Source organism: Nyctereutes procyonoides, unplaced genomic scaffold, assembly GCF_905146905.1.
Source record: "Nyctereutes procyonoides isolate TBG_1078 unplaced genomic scaffold, NYPRO_anot_genome, whole genome shotgun sequence".
Lineage (NCBI taxonomy): Eukaryota > Metazoa > Chordata > Mammalia > Carnivora > Canidae > Nyctereutes > Nyctereutes procyonoides.
In genome coordinates, this window is record NW_026575025.1 from 12343179 (window position 1) to 12363517 (window position 20339).

A 20339-nucleotide genomic window follows, 5' to 3' on the forward strand; every position below is an offset into this window, starting at 1 on the left:
AGGACGTGGCAGCCCAGGGGTGTGGACAAGTGCCTTTGGCTTAAAGGGACTGGCGAGAGAGCACTTGGAGAGCTGGGCAGGTGGAGGCATGGGCCAGACGGCAGAGGTGGGCAGCAGTACTTCACATTTATTGAGGGCCTGCCCCCACGGAGCTCACAGCCTGGGGGCCAAGACCCCACATGTGCTGGGGTGGAGGAAAAAAAGAGGTAAAGGCAAAGAGGCAAGCAATGCAGAGACACCGTGGCCCAAGCAAAGGGGTTGCAAAGCAGGCACAGGCGGGGGGTGGAGGGTGAGGAGCAGGGGGGAATGGCGGCCCTGCAAGTCCTGCCTAGACCTCAGGATCACGGACCAAGCACAGGACTCAAGGCTGCCCCTCCCCAACCAGGTTGGTACCACCTGGGTGGAGTTGGTACCACTTGGGTGGGGGTGGCACTGGGGTGCTCTGGCTCCTACGCCTGCCCTGAGCCAGGCCCCCACAGCGTCAGCCTTCTCCACCCAGGACTGGACCATGCTGACCCCTGACAGGAAAAGGGCAGGCAGCTCAGGTTTGGGGGCCCTGACCAAGACAGCAAGGTGGAGTCTAGGCCTGTAAGGGAACAGCTTGAAGCCTGGGCAGTCCTATGTCCCTGGGCAAGGCCCCCAAGGAACTTCCAAGGTTTTCATGGAAGCCCCTGGACCAGCTAGGGAGGGAAGGGATAGGTGCCTGAGGGGAAGGAAGCAGAACCCTGGTACCCAGGAGGGGTCCCCAAGAGGCCCCCTCAAAACCGCTCCTGGTGGGAAAGCTTGGGTGTGGACAGGCAGAAGGCAGAGAAGAACCCATGGGAGGGAGTAGAGGGACAGCCAGACACATAGCAGCCAGGCAGCAGCAGAGCAGGGACACGCACACAACGCGGCTCACCACCAGCATCCCCTTTAATAAAATGTGGAAGGTTGCGTGACAGGGAAAGTGGAGGAGGGAGTGAAATATGACCATTTACAACCACAAAAAACTTCTGTACATGTCTAGCGCCCGGCAGAGGGGAGGGCAGACAGGGCAGCAGGAGGCCAGGGCCAGCCCTATTTGTAGAGGATATCGTAGTGTCCAGGCCGGTAGAGAAGGTACACCTTGGGCTCAGAGCCCTCGGGGAAGATGTGCGGGTTGGTGGTGCCGCCCTCGCCGCGGTCCATGTACTCCACCTGGATGGAGACGCTCAGAGCCTGGGCCAGTGCGATGATGTGAATGTGGTCGCTCTCCTTGCACATGGGCTCCACCTCCTGCAGCACAGGTGGGGGTCAGCGCCCCTCCCCCAGCCCCCCCTCCACCACTGTGCTCCCCACCCCGAGGTGAGAGAGAAAGAGGCGGCACCTGCTGGCAGAACTCCTTGACTGTCCGCCCGCCCTCGATGAAGTGCTCGAAGAACTTGCTCTCGCGCTGCAGGTAGCCCGAGGTGAGCAGCCGCAGGTACACCACCAGGTAGTCCGAGGTACTCTGGTCGTTGAAGGAGGCCAGCAGGTCAGCTACAGAGGTCTGCTTCTCCACCTGCTCGATCAGGTCCATGAACTGCCACCCACAGGGGACAGAGGGCACAATGGAGAAGGAGATGGGTCAACCCTGCCATGGCCAGGCGACCCAACCTCCACCCTGGCTGTGGGGGCACCAGGGGCAGCTGGGCTCACCGTGTTGTGGAAATCCTCGATTGTGAATTCAGTGAAGCCCTGGGACACCAGGTCCTCTTTGCTCTTGGCAGACACAGCCTTAAACCTGCAGGTGGGAGGGCAAGGGGTGCCAGCATGGGCTCCTCAGCCAGCAAAGAGGCCGGCCCAGGACTGGGGGCCCCTACCCCCACTCAGAACGGAACCCCAAAGCAGGAGCCCCGCCATTGTCAGGCCTTAGGTGGAAATGCATCTCCTAGTCCCCCAGAGAGATGGGGAGGGAACCTCCTGGCAGTTCCCAAGTGCCCACCAGCCTCACCGCTGCAATTCCTTGCTGTCATCCAGCAGCGCCTCCAAGTGGGAGAATCCGAAAGCTCGGTAGAAACAGTTTCCATCAGGCCTGGTCTTGCGGATGTAGGAGTACTTTTTGTGGAGGTCCTGCAGAGAGGCAGCCCCACCCGCCCACCCCCATGCCGGTCAACATCAGGCCAACATCAGGCCGGAACCAGGATGGGCCAAGGAAACCTTTCCCCCATCCCGAAAGAAGTCACTGCCCTCCTTGGCTGCTGACTCCAGTGACTCAGTGACCCACTGGCCAGAGCCTCAACAGCCTCAGGAAACTAGAACTTCTTCGGTACACACTGGCTGCTTGGGGCATCAGAGTCATCACCAGCCCACAGGCCTACCATGCTGCAGAGCGTGGGGGCCATTTCTTCAAAACAAAACGGACAAATGAATCAGTCCTGGTTCTACATAGCTTCTCCAGAGAGCAGCCTTTCAAACCACTTGAGTCCAGGGCAGACAAATGAGGATGGGCGTCCAGTGCAGGGCTCAGGAAACAGCATCCGCACTCGCCTTCCACACCCCACCCTGCCCACTCACTCTCACGGGTCTTTTCTCTGCTCCAGCTGCTTTCCTCCCTAAATGCAAGGGTATTTCTTCTGTCGAACCTCCCCACACATGTGGGGCCACTGCTCACAGCGGGGCCTCCCTCCCCTGGACTATCTTGCACCATCTCCATTCTCTCTAACCCCCTGCCCACCTTCCCAATGATCTCACTGCCTTTCTTTTTTTTTTTAAGATTTTATTTATTTATTCATGAGAGACACAGAGACAGACACAGGCAGAGGGAGAAGCAGGCTCCATGCAAGGAGCCGGATGCGGAACTCGATCCTGGGTCTCCAGGATCACACCCTGGGCCACAGGCGGCACTAAACTGCTGTGCCACCGGGGCTGCCCTCTCACTGCCTTTCTGAGGACTGTCACCCAGCACCCCTTAGCCCCAGCCAGCATAGCAGTGCACAGCCCTCTTCTCCTGACCCCCGGAGGGTCTGAGGCTGCTCCCAGGGCCACCCCTCTGGTCCCCATCAGAGCCCCGGAGCCTATCCCCTCCCTTAGGCTCAAGGACATTGTTCCAGGAAGCCTCCCCCTCCCTCCAGCATCATCAGTGTTTTTCTCCCTACAGGTTTAGACTCATCAGCACACAAACTCAACGCTAGTTCTTGCTTAAAGAGAAACAACTCCTCTGCTTCCCATGAATCCCTTTCCAGCCACCGCCCAAGTTCTCTGGTCTCTTTTGTGGAGTAACTGCTCTGGGAACTTGTCTGCACTCCCAGCTCCACCTCTCTTCTACTACCTCCACCTGAGCCAAGGCCACACCTCTCTGGATAGGCTCCGAGAGCAGCATTCACCATGAAGGGGGGCACCCCGCAACCTGGTGAACCCAGCCAATTCGTACCACCCCCTCCACACCCTCCTAGTCCGTCCTGTCCTTCATGGAGACTGCAGGCCCCAGCCTTACGGCACCCTCCTCCTCCTCTCAACCTGTGAAGATCAGGGCCACCCTGGAACCACAGAGCGCCCTTTCTCAAGACACCACGTGCTGTTCACACACCACGTACCCACCCATGGTACCTGCTGTGTGAAGGGCACCACCCGGCTCAGGCCCAGGACAGCTTCTGCTGGTCAACTATACTCACTCCCTTATCGCCGCTGGTCTTGGGATTTTTTTTTTTAATTTTTATTTATTTATGATAGTCACACAGAGAGAGAGCTAGAGAGAGAGAGGCAGAGACACAGGCAGAGGGAGAAACAGGCTCCATGCACCAGGAGCCCAACGTGGGATTCGATCCCGGGTCTCCAAGATCGCGCCCTGGGCCAAAGGCAGGCGCCAAACCGCTGCGCCACCCAGGGATCCCTGGTCTTGGGATTTGAACAGCCCCAATTTGCCTGCCAATCTCCGCCCTCCACTCCATCTGACCCGTATATCCAAGTACTTGTCCATTCTGAGCATGTCCTGACCCCACGGCCCCTCAGCCATTCAAGCCAAAAAGCCTCTGTCACCCCTTGGCCCCAGCCAATCTATCCCCCAAGTTCCCTCTCTGCGGCTGCTCACTACCCTAGGGCACTCTGGTCCCAGTCACTCCCTCCTCCAGACCTCCTCCCAGGCCTCCCGGCTCCAGCAGCCAGAAGAACCAGAGAAACCTGCTAATTCACCTCCTCTCCCAGGCTACGTTCAGGCGGCCTCCTGGCCCTCCCCTGCTCCTCTCCGTGCCACTCCAGCCACACTGGCCTCCTCAAACCCCACCACACCTCACAGTGGTCCCAACCTGCCCCTCTCTGCCCCATGCCTACAACCTGCTCTCCTGCTACCTTCAGTCTGTCACTCCAACACCACCCTTTTGGCAAGGCCTTCCACCTGCCCTCCCTCTCCCCCTTCCCTGCTTGACACTTCTCCAGATGCCTTCTGACACAGACGCCTGAGATACCTGCCTTACTGTCTTCACACTGTGACACATAAGCTTCATGAGGGCAGGAGCTCCTCGGCTGCACTCCTCACTCTGCCTCTGGGACCACAAACAGTACCTGGCCCACCGCGAGTGCTCACAGATGGTCAATCACAGCACACAATGCATACAAAGAGCCCAAATCACTGCAGCTATTGGAAAAGCTACTAGAATCATTCTGAGCACTTATCCCGTGCCAGGCCCTTTGCTGAGGGCTGGTGCCCACTATCCTAAACCTCACCGGGGCCCAATGCACAGAGGAGAAAAGTCACCCAAGTCTGAGTGGGCTCTGCTGTCTAGGCAGGACACTCCAAGGGCGGAGGTGTGCTAAGGCACCGCACACTGCAGGGGTGGCAGAGGGCAGTAAGTAGACCTGTGCACACAGCAGGCACTCGAATGTGTGCTGGAGGACTCAACACGAAGAACAGAAGCTCCAAGAAATTCAGTGCGTTGCCTAATTCAGTGCAGCCAGAACTGGAATCCAGGTCTGTCAGGCCCTAAAGCCAGTGCCTTCATCTATCTCTCCACAGTCCTCTTGGGTAAATTGCAAACACTGAGCAAGGGGTCCAAGTAGACCACAGGCCACACACAGCTGGATCTGGCCTGTAGGTGTGCTGTTTGAACCACACATTTTAAATCTGAATTCGCTGCCTGTTAGAAGTCTGGAGATTCATATCAAAATCATTTCTGGCTTGTTTTGGAAAAACAGGTCAGGGAAACAATGGAGTGAGAGGCATGGACAACCACTATTTGCCCTGCAGGCTTCCACTCCCTGCAGTTGGCTGATGTGGAAGCGTGGTGCCCACCCCCCCACCTCCTACTCCCCCCTCCGGTTTACCATCTAATCTGGCCACCTTCCACTGCCTACCTCCCTGGCCCGAGGGAGGATATGAATAACCCCAAAAGCCCTTCCTTTCTGGTGGAAGACTCTAAGCATCTCTCATCTTGGGGTGCAGGGTAACATTTACTAAGCTCTCAGGCTGTGCCTACTGGATACTATTTACACGCACCCACTGTCCCAGCCCCCACGGACAGGGAGTGGTTAGGGATCTCACCTCAAGTTATAAGTGATACTGCTGGGCCTTGCACAGGTCCACAGGTCCCTTTGCCCCACTGCTGCTTACCCCTCTACAAACATCCCAGAGGCAGACAGCAGGATGTGCCCCTGCCAGAACCAGCCTCTCCCAGCCACCCAGCACCATGGTGAGCAGCTACTACTCAGCTGAGGTGAGACCTCAGCTACTACTCAGCCTGCACCAGACCCCACAGGCACCATCTCCATCAACAACAGCCCTGCGTACAGCTACTTTCTTTATTCTGATTTCACAGCAGAGAACCCCACAGCTCAGAGACGTGGAAGGACCTGTCAAGGATACAGCTCTGTATGGCACAGTCAGGATATGAATCAAGGTCTTTTTGATTCCTGAGTGTGCACATTTGAAGCAGCAACCAGAGGGCTACCCCAACATGCTACCCTCTCTGAGGTCAGGCCAGCAAGGAGCAGGTCTTAAGCAGGCACACTCCTGCCCCTACCCCCAGGGCTTTTCCTGCCCCCTCAGCCAGGCTCCCACCTTGATCTTCTGTTGATAGATGTTGTCATCCTCAGCATACTCCTTGTACAGGACCGAAAGCTCCAGCCGCTCTGAGACCAGAGGGTTCTGCACAGCAATCTGCAGAGGGGAGGAAACCCATCACGGTCTGGCATGCTGGTGGAGTACTCACACCTAACAGCCAGAACACCTAAAGGAGGGGAGCTGCAGCAATCACCCAGTGGCACAGTGATCCCCCGCCTATCCCAAGACACCCAATACCTAGCATAGCTTGGAGAGGATGAGCCTTTCATTTCTTTCTTTCTTTTTTTTTTTTTTTTAAGATTTTATTTATTTATTCATGAAAGACACAGAGAGAGAGGCAGAGACACAGGCAGAGGGAGAAGCAGGCTCCATGCAGGGAGTCCGATGTGGGACTCGATCCTTGGTCTCCAGGATCACACCCCTAGCTGAAGGTGGCGCTAAACTGCCGAGTCACCGGGGCTGCCCAGGATGAACCTTTCAAACGAGAGATAAATAGGCCCCAGGCCCAGGCTATATAGGTTCCCCATAATAGGGCCAAGGGAAACAGCCCCTCACCTCTTGCTGAATTCGGTCCTGCTGAGCCATGATGGCTTCATCATAAGCAAGACAGTTAACACCTGGAAGAAGGAAGCAAGCCAAAGATTACAGTGAGCCCTAGCTGTCTCCATGCCAGGCAGCTAGGCCGATGACAAGAGCAGCCGAGGCCAGGTATGGAATCTGAAGTATGTATCTTAACACCCTGCTTTACCCCAACGGTGCGATCTTGACAAAGTCCTTTCCCTTCCAGGCCTTAGTTTTCCCATCTTTAAAATGAGGGGGTAAAAGTATGTCCTGCCCCAACATGTACTCATTCAGCTCTAACACCACCCCCACCCCCGCTTTCTAATATCAATTCCCTGCAGCCTGAGAATGCTCTGGGGCCAGGCAGGGTCTCTTGGTGAAAGTAAGAGGACGAGGTAGAGTTCTGGGCCGGAGGAGAGCTTCCCGTAGCCTGCACTTTATTTGATCACACCCTTCCTCCTTCTGCTGTGCTGGGTACTCTTAATACCCATTTTACAGATAACAAAACAAATGCAAACAGGTGAAGTAACCTGCCCAAGGTCATAACTAACAAAGACCTGTGCTCAAATCCAGGTGTGCCTAATTCTAAAGTCTGAGGTTTTTACCACAATACCTCTCCTCTGCTCCTGTGTGGCAGAGAACTTTCCCCAGCTGTAAAGGAGGACCACCTTCCTCCCCTCATTGAAATGTCAAGAGGAAGAGGTGGTACCTACGAGGCATTGGATTAAGTGTTCATCAGTGACTTGGCAGGTCCACCTGTGGGCCCCACCCTCAGCAGCCACTGTTTGGGCCCAAACTGAATTATGGTCCTCGCTCTTTCTTACGTGAACTTAGGAAGCCTCTTCTGGGGGCCTCCGACTCCTAGCGTTCAGTCTCAAGTGTGCAGTTAAAAGGGGTGTGTGTGCGCTGAATGACTTTTAAGGTCAATCCTCTTCAGTCTCAGCATCCCGGATCCTCATCTGGGCCCTGACCCATCCCTTACACTCCCCTGCAATGGGGCTGTCCCTCCCACCCGAATGACCTACTCGGTCCCTGCGGCCTAACCGCCTAAACGCGGGTGAAAAGGGAGAAGGCAGCAACGTTTTGAAAGGTCCACCTCCAGAGGTCTAACAAAACAATGCCCAGGAAGGCGGAAAGGGGCTGCAAAGCCAGAAGAGGGGGCTCTGCCGGAAACGAGGGCTGCAGTCCTCAGGGGCACACACCACAGCCGCTCACAACCCCCGGCCGCCCTCAGCATCCCGAGCGGCCCGCCCAGTCCTTTGTGCTCCGCGGCTCGGCGTAACTCGACGCCCTCTCGGGCGCGGGCTGCTCTGGAGAGGGCGGGCGGCCAGGCCCCGGCTTAGGCCCGGCCTGACTGCAAGGATTGGGGTTGGGAGGGCTGGGGACCCGGGAGCCCCGCGGCCGGCGCGGAGGGGCTGGGCGGGGGGCGGGGCGGCCCAGGCCCCGCCCCGGGCGCGCGCGAAAGGAAAGAGCCACCGGCCCGGGCCCGCCCCGCTCGCTCGCCCGTCGGCCCTAGGGGCCGGGGGTCGCGGCGGCAGCGGCAGCTCCGTCCATTGTGAGGGGGAGGGGAGGCGGCGGCGGAAGAAGGGGCCGTCCGTGCCTTTCGCCCCTGGCCGCCCGCGGCCCCGCCCCCAGCCTCCTCGGGAACCGGCGGCCCCGCATCGCCCCCGCTAGCCCGGGCCGGACGGCCCTCCCCCGGTCAGTACCTTCGGAGTCGCTGCCGAGCGGCTCCTGCTTCTGCTGCTGAGGTTCCTCCGCCGCCATCTTTAAACAGCACCGCACTGCCGACCGCTTCCGGGTTAGCAGCTGCCCTCCTCCCGGAAGGGGGCCCCTCCCCGTGGCCCCTCCTTGGCAACGCCCTAGCGACGAGCCCCCCTCGGGCGACGTAGAGGGCGTCGTCACCTGCGGGGCTCGCAGTCAGGTGCGGCTGCCGCCCGGCCACTCCCCCTCTAGCTCCTGCTGGGCCCCACCTTCCCTATGCCCAAATCCCTGGTGAGAAGAGCTCCCGGAGCCAATTCAGATTTTTTGCCCCTGGGGTTTGAAGCGCGGTTGGTGTGGCTGACGTGACTGGGAGAGTGAGGCTGAATCTCGGGAGGCAGCGTCGCGGTTGCGGACCCCAGAAATCTGGCAGCGACTGCAGGGAGGAGAACCTGGCGGTGGAGGCGGAATCGTGCTGACCTCAGAGCCCCGGGACGTCACGGCCTGGGACCGTGGGCCGCGCTTCTGAGCGGACTTTGGGGTCCCGTTTCGGCGGGGAGAACATGCCCCTGGGGGTCAAGACCAAAGTCTTGGGACCTAACTTTGGACTCCGTGCCGTTCTGGTTATGAGGAAAGCAGTCTTTCCCTCTTTTTTAAAGGAGTTGACTCTAGGGTTACCAGAGGTTAGGTGAGGGGAGGTGGCTGGAGGAAGTGGATGGGATTGTAAAAAGGCTGAGGGAGGGATCCTCGTGCAGATGGAGATGTTCTAGATTTTATTTTTAAGATTTTTATTTTCAAGTAATTACATTCAATATGGGACTCCAACTCACAACCTGGAGACCCAGAGTCACTCGCTCCACCCGCTGGCTGCCCATCGCACTTTTTTTTTTTTTTTCAAGTAAACTAAACTCTACCCCCAAGGTGGGGATGGAGCTTCATTCAGACAGACCTGAATGAAGATCAAGAGTTGCACGATCCACCGACTGAGCCAGTTGAGCGCCCCTTAAATGTTCTATATCTTTTTTTTTTAGATTTTATTATTTATTCATGAGAGGCAGAGACACAGGTAGAGGGAGAAGCAGGCTCCCCATAGGGAGCTCAACTCGGGACTCAATCCCGGGTCTCCAGGATCCCGCCCTAGGCTGAAGGCGGCGCTAAACCGCTGAGCTACTAGGGCTGCTCAAAATATTCTACATCTGGACTGTGTATGAATACTCCGGTAGGTGCTGTATTGTAGTTTTGCAGGATTTGCCAATGGGGAAAACTGGATAAAGGGTACACAGGATTTATTAAAATTGCCTCTAAAATATCAAAAAACAAAAAGTTTAAAAAGCAGCAAGGCCAGGGTGCCTGACTGGCTCAGTCCATAGAATAATGGGACTCTTGATGTTGGAGTCATGGGTTCGATCCCTACATTGGGGAGTTTATTTAAAAAAAAAAGGGGGGGGGGAACAAGCCTTAGATGCTAAAGATGCTGCTGTTTAGAGAAGTTAAGATTTGCAGCTCGGTTTCCCAACTTCTTCATGACAAGACAGCAGTGTTTTAGCACCAGTAGGACAGTAGTACAGTCCCAATGAGACACCTCAGTTTGCGACAGTATAGGAATGCAATATGACGGGATCCGTGGGTGGTTCAGCGGTTTAGCACCTGCCTTTGGCCCAGGGCTCGATTCTGGAGTCCTGGGATCGAGTTCCGCTTCGGGCTCCCGGCATGAAGCCTGCTTCTCCCTCCTCCTGTGTCTCTGCCTCTCTCTCTCTCTATCAATAAATAAATAAAAATAAGTAAATCTTAAAAAAAAAAAGAATGCAATATGACTAAATATGTTCCTGAGTCATGAGCTACATCCAGTCCTGGAGTAGGGCACAGTTGGTGTCTGGGCTCACCACACAGCCCACAATGGCCTTCTCACAGCAACACTACAAATGCCAAATCTGTATCCCAGCAACACTGCAAAATTACTGTTTATTGGATCATTGAGCTTTGGGGTTGCTTCTAAGCTCAAGAATGCAAAGCATCTACCTTGTTTGGACCTGGGCTTACCAATAAATTGTTCATTCCTTTTCCCAATTTTAACATCAAAATCTGTAACTGCCAATGAGATCTTCAGAAGAACAGCTACTCCCAAAAGAAAAGCTAAGATATTTGATGACAGCAACAGGATTTCTATTTGGGTTTCCAAAATCTTGAAAACTGCTATAAGACCACTCTGCCTCTACTCCCCCATATTTCAAATAGGGAGTCCATAGGGCATACAGGGACACAGAAATCTGGGGTTGGGACTAAAGGTCAGGACAGGAAACACAGGTGCTCTGACGAGTGAGAAGGAATCCCAGGTGTGACCCAGGGCTGGACCACAGCCAGGCTGTCCACACCAAGTAAATACCTCCCTCCCAGGGGTCTTGAGCTTTAAAAACAGACCTGTCCCTTCAACATGTAAAAGGATCTGTAAACAAAGGTCCTTTCTCCTCCCTGCTCCCCGGCCCTTCCCCCTCTTAGGCAGAATGGGAAGAAGAGGCACCTGGCTGGTTCAGTTGGTGGAGGGTGCATGCAACTCTTGATCTTGGGGTCATTTGTGCCCCACCTTGGGTGTAGAGATTGTTTAAAAAACAAAATCTTCAGGATGCCTGGATGGCTTCATCAGTTAAGCATCTGTCTTTGACTCAGGTTGTGATCCCAGAGTCCTGGAATCAAGTGTTGCATTGGGCTCCCTTCTCTGCAAGGAGCCTGCTTCTTCTGCCTCCCTCTCTCCCTGTCTCTTATGAATAAATAAAAGCTTAAAAATTAAAATAAATACAAAATCTTTTTTAAAAATGGGAAGGAGATGGCCAGAGGAAGGCTTTGGCTCTTTTTTTTTTTTTTTTTAAGATTTTATTCATTTATTCGTGAGAAATACACAGACACAGGTAGAGGGAGAAGCAGGTTCCCCGTGGGGAGCCCAATGCAGAACTTTATCCCAGGACCCCAAGATCATGACCTAACCCAAAGGCAGACACTCAACCACTGAGCCACCCAGGTGGCCCAAGGCTTTGGCTTATAATCCAGCCCAGGATGGTTGATTTTTGCCCCGGTCTTCTGTATGCTGATTTATTTGGCAGTTAATAACTAACTGTCTCTTACCCTCATCCTCTCTCTTCTATTAGTTTTACCATTTTAGGGTTTTGCTTCTCTATCCTGAAGCATCTAAAATCCAACTGGCAGAGCTACAGGAGTCTATCTCTGTCTCCCAATGTACCAAGACAGAAATGGTCCAGTGCTCTTGGCCCTGACTGCACTGAGTCTTGCAATGAAACAGGTAGCACTGGCACTTGTGTTCAGACTGCTGTTGAGGATGGTCACAAAGGTGATAAGCGGCAGAGGACCTTATTTTCCATTGTACTGACAGGGTAGATGCCTCCTCATAGCCCTGGGGGCACACCACGTCCATGTCTGGCGGATTCTATCATGTGGAGGGAGAAGAGACTCCATTCCAGGCCTCAGACTAAAAGCTCAGCCCCAGAGGAAGAGTTTATGAATAGTACAGAGTAGCTATAGGGAGTCAAATGGCCCCCAGGCCCATCAAACCTCTCCCACCTCTCAGGGGAGGAGGCCAGGCAACAAGGACACAGCATGGGCCCTGGGACAGTCACAGTCCTCACTCCTCCTACCCCCCACCCCTCCTCCTGGAGGCCATGGCCATAGCTTTCCAAGCCTTCAAGGTGGGCCAAAAATGAGGGCTTGGCAGTCCTTCCCAAGGCAGGCTTGGTGGTCAGGCATCTGCCCAGATGGGAAGAGTTGGGGCATGCCACCCCCAAGTGAACCTCTGAAGCTACTGCCACAGAAACCTGTGATGGTCCACAGGCAGCCAGCTACAAAATTGTGTCTAAAGAGGCTTTGTTGGTGCAGAGGCCAGGCAGGTGAAGCTGAGCAGGGCCTGTACTTTGAAGCTGATGGCTGGGTCGATAGTCGTCTGCAGGGTCCAGACCACCTAAGGCAGAAAGCAAGCAGAGGAGGGGTAGAAAGGACAAAGGGAAAGCCCCTCTCCCCGCTGCCCTCCACCCAGACCCAGAGTACCCTCACTCCTCATTGGGGCACTGTACTTCTGTAAATGCCTCACATTCCAGTTTACCTGTCTGCTAAGGATCCAACCCACTGGGGCCAGCCCCTCCTCTGAGAACCTCACAAGGAAAATGATGCATTAGTTTCTTTGTTGCTGCCATAACAAATCACCACCAATCTAGTAGCTTAAAACCACACAAATGTATGGTTTTATGGTTCTTGAGGTCAGAGTTCTGGTGTGGGTTGTACCAGGCTAAAATCAAGCCATCTGCAGGCTGTGTTCCTTTGTGGAAGCTCTGAGAACCTGCTTCTACTTATGCACGTTGTTGGTAGATTCAGTTCCTTGCAGCTGTGGGATTAGAGTCCATATTCTTGCTGGCTATAGACTGAGGGCGGTCCCCAGCTTCCAGGGGCCACTGCATCTCTTAACTCATGACCCACTTTCACTATCTTCAAAGCCAACAATAGTGGGCAGAGTCCTTCTCAGGTGGCATCTGAGATACACATCATCTGCTTTCCTTGTCCACCTTAAGGACTCCCATGAATCCACTGGGCCTACCGGATAATCTCCCACATGTCAACATGCTTAACTTGAATCACATCTACAAAGTCCAGGGATGAGAGCATGGATCTCTCTGAGGGGATGCTCTTCTGCCTGCCACATCACTGTCACTTTACAATCATAAAAACAGGCTCAGAGAGGCTAAATGACTTGCTCAAGTTCATACAAGAAATGGCCAAGCCAGGCCTCCTGACTCTCAGTACACTTTTGACATTCTAGCATCTACTATGACTGCAGCCTCTCTTGGCCCCATGTGCACTCCTGGGCAAAGACACCTACGCCTCCAGACTCACGACCTAACAGACACCCACAGCAAGGACTGATAAAATGGGATGCCTGAGTGGCTCAGTGGTTGAGTGTCTCCCTTTGGCTCAGGGCGTGATCCCTGGGTCCTGGGAATGGGCTCCCTGCCTGGAGTCTGCTTCTCCCTCTGCCTGTGTGTCTGCCTCTCAATCTCTCTCTCTTTCATGAATAAATAAATAAAATCTTTAAACAAACAAAAAAAAAACTTTTTTAAAGGACTGATAAAATACTACTTGGGATATAAGGAGCCTTGTTTTCTCTGTAGGGAATGGACCCAGGGTCCCAGTTGGTTACGAATGAGAGGACACTGAAAAGTGGCCAGATTTCAGACCTAGTGGCCACATTTGGGACCAAGGGGAGGAGAGGGTTCAAGAATGACAGGTGAGGGACGCCTGGGTGGCTCAGCGGTTGAGTGTCTGCCTTAAGCTCAGGGCATGATCCCGGAATCCGGGATCGAGTCCCACGTTAGGTTCCTTGCATGGAGCCTGCTTCTTCCTCTGCCTGTGTCTTTGCCTCTGTCTCTGTGTGTGTGTGTCTCATGAATAAATAAATCTTTGAAAAAAAAAGAATGACAGGTGATTTGCACCCTATACTTTCTCATTCACCCCTGCCTACGCTGCAGGACCTAGCAAGTTGTGGGAGAGCTAGAAGCAGAGTTGCTGATGGGCTTGCTAAGGGCTTTCTCAGCCCAGGACCCTGAAGGACTTGCCCATAACCATTGGCTTCCAACCAACCCGAGCAGTGGCTCGAGATGCACAGCTTTGGGCTGGAGTTGTCCCTCTGGGTTCCAGGAGCACAAAAATGGATATACCCAATAAGAAACGTTGGCGGGCCAGCGTAGTTACCATAGAAACTCACTTCTGGAGCCACATTCTTATTTCATGGCAGTTCCATGACCTAATCTTACCCATAGCAAACCTGAGCCAACCCAGAGCCAAGTAGATGGGAGCCCTCTGCTCAGGAGGTGTGACTAGGAATGCCTCCTAGACTGAGGCATAAGACAGAAGCCACCCTGTTGTTTGGGAGGATACAGCCAAGAGTTCCCCTACACACACACCCAGGACAAGGGCTCTTGAGGTGCCTGCAGGTGACCAGTGGATGCCCCTTGCTCAGCCAACCCAGTCTGGCCCTTCAGATCATGCATGGGCTCTCCCCCTCCTCTGGCCAAGAGTCCAACCTGCACAATCTCCCAGCAGTCTAGGCCCTGTCCCTTTCGGCCCAGACACAAAGGCTCCTTTGTGTGGAAGGAAAGCTTTTTAGGAGGCAGGTCACCAAGTCCCTACCACTCAGGGAAGCAGCCATGGGCATGAGTTGGGCATGTCCCACGGGCGATACTTGGGTTCACAGCGATCACTAGACAACACAAAAAGGCCAGGAAAGACCAGACAGAGGGAGGGAGGGCAGAATCCACCTTCAGCTTCTGTCACCAAAAGCCAGGAAATCAAAGCCCTGTCAAAGAGGGGTTGGGGGATGTGGGTTAACACCCTGGGCCTAATAGCCAGCCACACCCATGCACTTCAGCTCCACAGGGGTGACTGAACCTGCATCTACTCAGAAATCTCTCATATCACCCCAGCGAAGCTGCCTCCTCCTGCAAAGGTGGGGCCACAGGTCTGAGCATTCTTTCCAGACATACAGAATAAAAATTCCAGCTCGGTGTGGAGCACTTCCATGCACCATCCCAGCCATGGATACCCACAGCCACCCCAGGAAGAATCACTGAGGAAGGGCCCTGGGAATGGAAGAGCAGCAAATTCCCCAAGCCAAGGAACAGAGGTGCCAGGGAAGCAGACAGGGGAAATGAGGAAGCTAGTCAGTCCATAGGCATTTGTGCATATAGTACTAAAAGGGGGCCCTGGGGCTGACAGGGTTGGCAAGATATTATAAAGTATCCTACCCTCCAACTAGGAAGGACAAGAAGCTCCTGAGAAATGGCTGGAGTCCACAGCCAAGGAGCAAAAAAGGGAGGCTGGCCCCAGAGAGGGCTTCCACCTGCAGAGCTGGCCCCAGTGAGAAAGTCAGACACACAGACACAGCACTACCCTGAACTTGGCACAACCAAGGAAGCCAGATGGGATGAGAAAGAAAGGCTGCCCTATGACAACAAGATTTCTTCTCCCAAGAAGCCAGAAAACATTTAAACACAGGAAAGCATGCAAAGGAAGCACCATTCTCAGGCAGCAAGAACAGCTGAGCATGCATGACCTACCACAGGACAGTCATCCAGCAGTGACATGCAGCTGGCCAGGCCCTCTTCTCCACACCCCCACCCAACACTATCCTCAGCTCAGGTATGGAGGCAGGAGCCCAAGTCGAAGACACGATGAATTTCTGAAGCAAGGTTTAAATAGACTTTATTGTGACAAGGAGGGCCCTACTGAATGGGGCCTTATAAACCAATATGTTTGGTCCCAGGATGTCACCATGGAGAAATCAAGAGGTCATGATTGTAGAAGAGGTCACTGTAATTGAAGGACATGATCCATGGAAGGCCGGCCAGGAATGCAGCAGACATGATCAGGACAGGCCAGGGGTGGTCAGGTCACAGGGTGAGGGACAGGACAGCCCCCTTCACTCCCGCTTCTTGTAGCTCTCCAGATGTGACAGGACCCAGCCCGATGGCAGGAGGAAACACAGGAAGCAGGAGGTGAGCCCAACGGCAACATCCTACAGAGCACAAGAAAGAAGGAACCCGCAGAATAAGGATTCCCCCAGGCTTCCCATAGTCTGAGTAGTTTTCCCAGGCAGCAGAGAGCCCCTTTCAGGAAGTCAGGATTCAGGCTCCAGAGAAGGGACACAGCAGATCCAAGGCCCACTTTAGGCCTTGAGGTAAAGGGTCAGGTATGGGGGTTGGGACCAGCCTGGGTTAGGATTCACAGATAAATCCACCACAAGATGATATGATAAAGTAAAGGGACAAGAACAAGGATTTAAACTTGTTCCGTCTTTTGAGACCCATGAATCTTGCATAAGCTGGTTAAGGCTAAAATGCACCTCCCCTTCTTTGCCACCAAAGGTTTGACTTTTGACAAGTAAATACAGTGCTCCTAAATTTCGGTTCCCTCAGCCACAAACTAGAGCTGATGGCTATTTGTTCTCGGGGTCACAGGGATCAGCACAGCAGTCTTGGCAGTGACCTGCACAGAGCGGGCACTCAGCAGATGCCAGATGCAATTAGGATCACTACCATTTCCTCAATCTCAGCGCTCTTCAGGCTCTTCTCCTAGATGCGACCCGCTAACCTGGATTCTGAAGACTTTCATTCAAGGCGAAATTCTGTCGCTGAGGCAAATGCATAAAAGCGCCAAATAGGTGCAAGTCATTAAGGGTTAACTCTCTCACATTTCTGGAAATTACCGAGACCCACCTTCCCTAATAACGAACAGCGGCAACAACATAGCGGCAACAACCATTCGCGTTAGGCACCCCCAGTGAACCGATAAGTAAACAGGCTTAGAGAGGGGGCTACGGGCCCGAGACTGCACAGCAGATAAGCGACAGGAATGTGACTGGCAGGATCTGACCCGAGATCCTGGAACTGAGCCCCGACTGTCACCCGGGCACTGTCCCTCTCGTTCGCGCCCTCCAGACATGCCCAAACCAGCACTACCGCTGCCCGCCAGGCTGCGGACCGCGAGATACAGGGCACTCTCGGGGCCGCCAAGGTCCAGCAAGCCAGATTAGGCAGCCCCAAACTCGCCGCAGGATCCCTCCCCTGTGTGCTGCACCTCCCATGCCCTTCCCGCCCCACTCCTCACCATAGTCCCGAGCTGCTCCCGCGGCGGCTTGGAATGGATCTGGGCACGATGCACCGGGAGCCGCCGGGTGAGGCCTGTTAGGCCCCTCAGCAGCTGCGGCACCAGCACAGACATGACCGCACGGAATGACTGCAGACAGCGGCCAGCAATAGCCCAAGGTCGGGAAGTCAAAATGGCGGCTCCTGCCGGAAGTTCCGGTGCCGGGGGAGGCCGGGAAAGGGCGACCCGGAAGTCTCCCGGAAATGACGCAAGGACACACCTCCCTCCCGCCCCTGTCCGTTTTTGGCGCGTTCCTCGAAAGAGCCAATCGACGCCATCCCACCACCGATGGGCGGGGGCACGGAGGGGACGTTTCTTACGGTCAAGCCCCACCTTCCGTACCGCCTATCTTCTTGAGTGACATCTAGAGCCAACCAATCACATAAGCCAGAAACAAGGAGGCATTCTTGGCTCCTCCCTCCATTCATTGTCTTGAATCTCTCCAGAATCCTTCTCCACTAGACGTCTCTCCGTTATTTCTGGCCGGAACACCAGACAGTAACCTCGTCATTGAACTCTCATTACTATTACCGTCTCCAATTCCAGTCACCATACAGTGGCCGCCGGCCTCTCATCCTTCCTTCCTGGCTCCCTTCCTCTTTAAATCTAATCAAGTCGTACACCTACTGAAAAACTCGTCAGTGGCTCCTCACTGCTTACTAGACAAAATCCCAATTCCTGGATAGCCATCTCCAGCCTCATCTCTGCTTACTCCACGCCTTCCTTCCTGTCCTCTGAGCCTCCCCAACCCCCAAGCCTTTTGCTTCTTTGCATCTTACCTTCTACCTTGAACACTTTTCAACTCTTACCTCGCCTTCCTCTTTCAACCACATCAACTCCAACTTCCAGGCCTCCGCTTACTGGTAGTTTACTTCATTCCACAAATATTTACTAGCCCTACTGTATGCCAGGGACTGTTCCAGACAAGGTGGACAAGGACTCCTTTATCACAGAACTGACATTCTGCGAGGGAGCCTCCACAATAAACAAGCATTTAACAAGAAGCTATCCAGTGCTATAATAGGAAGTGACAGGGGAGCACTGCATCAGGAAGCTTGTGCCACCTTTGTGTCCAGCAGCCCCTGTCTAGCACTACCCACAAGGTCGGTCTCCATCCCTAGACTGGGGGCCAGTGGAGGGCAGAGCATGTGTCTGCTTCACCACTGTCCTCAAAGAGCCTGCCACATATCGCTCTGAAAATGTTTAGTCATTGCAGGACACTGAACAGTATTCAAACAGAAAGGGGGTGAGGGGCCAGCCAGTGAGCCAGGCCTTACCTGCAACAATCTCATTCCATCTTCACAACAATGTCACAAGGGGATTGCTATTATTTCAAATTTTTTTTACAAACAAGGAAATCAACCTAGAAATTTGGATGATCTGCTCAAGGTAACACAGCTACAAGAAAGACTGCCTAGCCAGGGGATCCCTGGGTGGCGCAGCGGTTTAGCGCCTGCCTTTGGCCCAGGGAGCGATCCTGGAGACCTGGGATTGAATCCCACGTGTCGGGCTCCCGGTGCATGGAGCCTGCTTTTCCCTCTGCCTGTGTCTCCGCCTTTCTCTCTGCGTGTGACTATCATAAATAAAAAAAAATTTTAAAAAAGGCTGCCTAGCCAGGATTCCAGGGCAGGTCTATCTGCTCTCAAACCCATGCTTTTAAATGTCATACAAGCTACTGCAGAGAGAATTTCCAGAAGTTCCAGTTTGGACATTGTGGTCAATAGCATCATAGACTGTAGCAGAGGGTAGGGGTGGGTTAGGGTGAGATGGCAAGATGAGGTAGGGAAACTGAAGGGACTCCTTTTTAAAACTTAATTAATTAATTAATTAATGCAAGGGATTTCATTTTAGAACAGCTCCATCTTGGGTGTCTGGTTGGCTCAGTCAGCAGAGCATGCAACTCTTGATTTCAGGGTTTTGAGTTTAAGCCCCACATTGGGTGTAGAATTTACTTAATATATATATATTTTATATCATAATATAAATATTAAAATATTTATTTATTTAATATTAATCTAATACATATTACAGGGACACCTGGGTGGTTCAGCGGTTGGGTAACTGACTTCAGCTCAGGTTGAGATCCCAGGATTCTGGATCAAGTCCTGCATCGGACTCCTGCGAAGAGCCTGCTTCTCCCTCTGCCTATGTCTCTGCCTCTCTCTCTCTCTCTCTCTCTCTCTCTCTGTGTCTCTCTCATGAATAAATAGATCTTTTTAAAAAATAAATAAAAATACATATTACATATATATTAAAAAACAAGGGTGCCTGGGTGGCTCAGTCAGTTAAGCATCTCAGGTCATGATCCCAGCGTCCTGGGATCGAGTCCCACACTGGGATTCCTGCTCCGTGGTGAGCCTGCTTCTCCCTCTCCCATTTTCCCTGCTTGTGCTCTCTCTTGCTTTCTCTCACTCTTTGTCAAATAAATCTTAAAAAAAAAAAAAAAGAATGGCTCTGTCTGTGCTTTTTCTTTTTGTGCTAGGCCCCATTTCTGAATAAGCCAAAGAAGCTACGTACCCATTCAAGATGGAAACAAGAAAGTTAATCATCCTGAGTTGTGTCCTAGGTCCCAACACCCGGTAACACCTAAGAGCCAGATCCCAAAAATGTTCCAGGACATTAGCTTCAAACAAACCCCAGCTGACACTGGCAATTGCCACCCCTATCTTCAGTAATTTATGGAATAGCACCTATTGTTCGCCTGACACTAGCCTTTGATCTGACTCTACCTTGGATTCCTAAAGGCATACATACCCTAGACCCCTTTCCAACATAAATCTCTCACCCCAGCAATGCTGAGACTTACTCTCCTTTCCTTTCCGAGTCTCCCAGACACCCCATCTGCTAGTCTCTACCTGTCACTTACACTATTCAATAAACTGTTTCCAATTCCTCTGGCTCATTTTTTATTTCTGTCCTGTGTGAAGCCAAGGACACTCTTGGCTGGTTATGTGGAACCCCCGCCCTGGGTCCTCGGACCCAGCCTGCTGGCATCAAAGAGACTGAGAGAACAGGGGCTGTAAAAGAGAAACCTCAGCTCCATGGTGGCAGGGGGTGGGGGTGGGGGTCATAGAAAGGTAGCAAGGCACCCAGAGTGCTCCAAAGGGCAGACTGTGCCTGAATTTCTGGAGGGATGGGCTCCCAGTCCCTTAGCTACCCAGACTCTTCCCCACTCCTCCCCACCTCCTCCCCTGTTAGATGACAATTGTTAATGTCCAGGAGTCTCAGCCCAGCCCCACCCCCCAGCTACCAGGCCCCTTTCCCTCACTCTGCCTAGGGCCTTGACAAACAGCCCAGGACAGATGCTTCTAAACTTCCCCCTACCACCTCCATCCCAAAAAGCACAGCCTAGGGGCATTAGACACTAGTAGTGGCCTGCCCCTGAAAGAAG

General features: G+C 53.4%; 2 protein-coding genes across 2 annotated transcripts; both read right to left on the reverse strand.

The window, feature by feature from the left end:
- Positions 1 to 107: 107 nt before the first annotated feature.
- On the reverse strand, positions 108 to 8372 carry OTUB1 (OTU deubiquitinase, ubiquitin aldehyde binding 1). The gene is made up of 7 exons (XM_055314950.1): positions 8260 to 8372; positions 6548 to 6609; positions 5990 to 6088; positions 1952 to 2070; positions 1657 to 1741; positions 1346 to 1540; positions 108 to 1254 (listed from the first exon to the last, which is right to left on the reverse strand). Exons 1-7 carry the CDS (start codon positions 8315 to 8317, stop codon positions 1057 to 1059), a joined length of 816 nt encoding a protein of 271 aa, XP_055170925.1. The 5' UTR covers positions 8318 to 8372; the 3' UTR covers positions 108 to 1056.
- Positions 8373 to 15488: 7116 nt separating this feature from the next.
- LOC129502199 (cytochrome c oxidase subunit 8A, mitochondrial) lies at positions 15489 to 17089 on the reverse strand. Its single transcript, XM_055313723.1, has 2 exons — positions 16910 to 17089; positions 15489 to 15818 (listed from the first exon to the last, which is right to left on the reverse strand). Exons 1-2 carry the CDS (start codon positions 17021 to 17023, stop codon positions 15723 to 15725), a joined length of 210 nt encoding a protein of 69 aa, XP_055169698.1. The 5' UTR covers positions 17024 to 17089; the 3' UTR covers positions 15489 to 15722.
- Between the last annotated feature and the right edge of the window lie 3250 nt (positions 17090 to 20339).

Coding starts and splice junctions, on each gene's coding strand:
- OTUB1 (XM_055314950.1), bottom strand. CDS start 8,317: ATGGCGGCGGAGGAACCTCAGCAGCAGAAGCAGGAGCCGCTCGGCAGC. Junction 2,071..5,989: donor TCTATCAACAGAAGATCAAG/GTGGGAGCCTGG, acceptor GCCTCTCTGCAG/GACCTCCACAAAAAGTACTC. Junction 1,541..1,656: donor TCGAGGATTTCCACAACACG/GTGAGCCCAGCT, acceptor TGTGGGTGGCAG/TTCATGGACCTGATCGAGCA.
- LOC129502199 (XM_055313723.1), bottom strand. CDS start 17,023: ATGTCTGTGCTGGTGCCGCAGCTGCTGAGGGGCCTAACAGGCCTCACC. Junction 15,819..16,909: donor GGGAGCAGCTCGGGACTATG/GTGAGGAGTGGG, acceptor TGTGCTCTGTAG/GATGTTGCCGTTGGGCTCAC.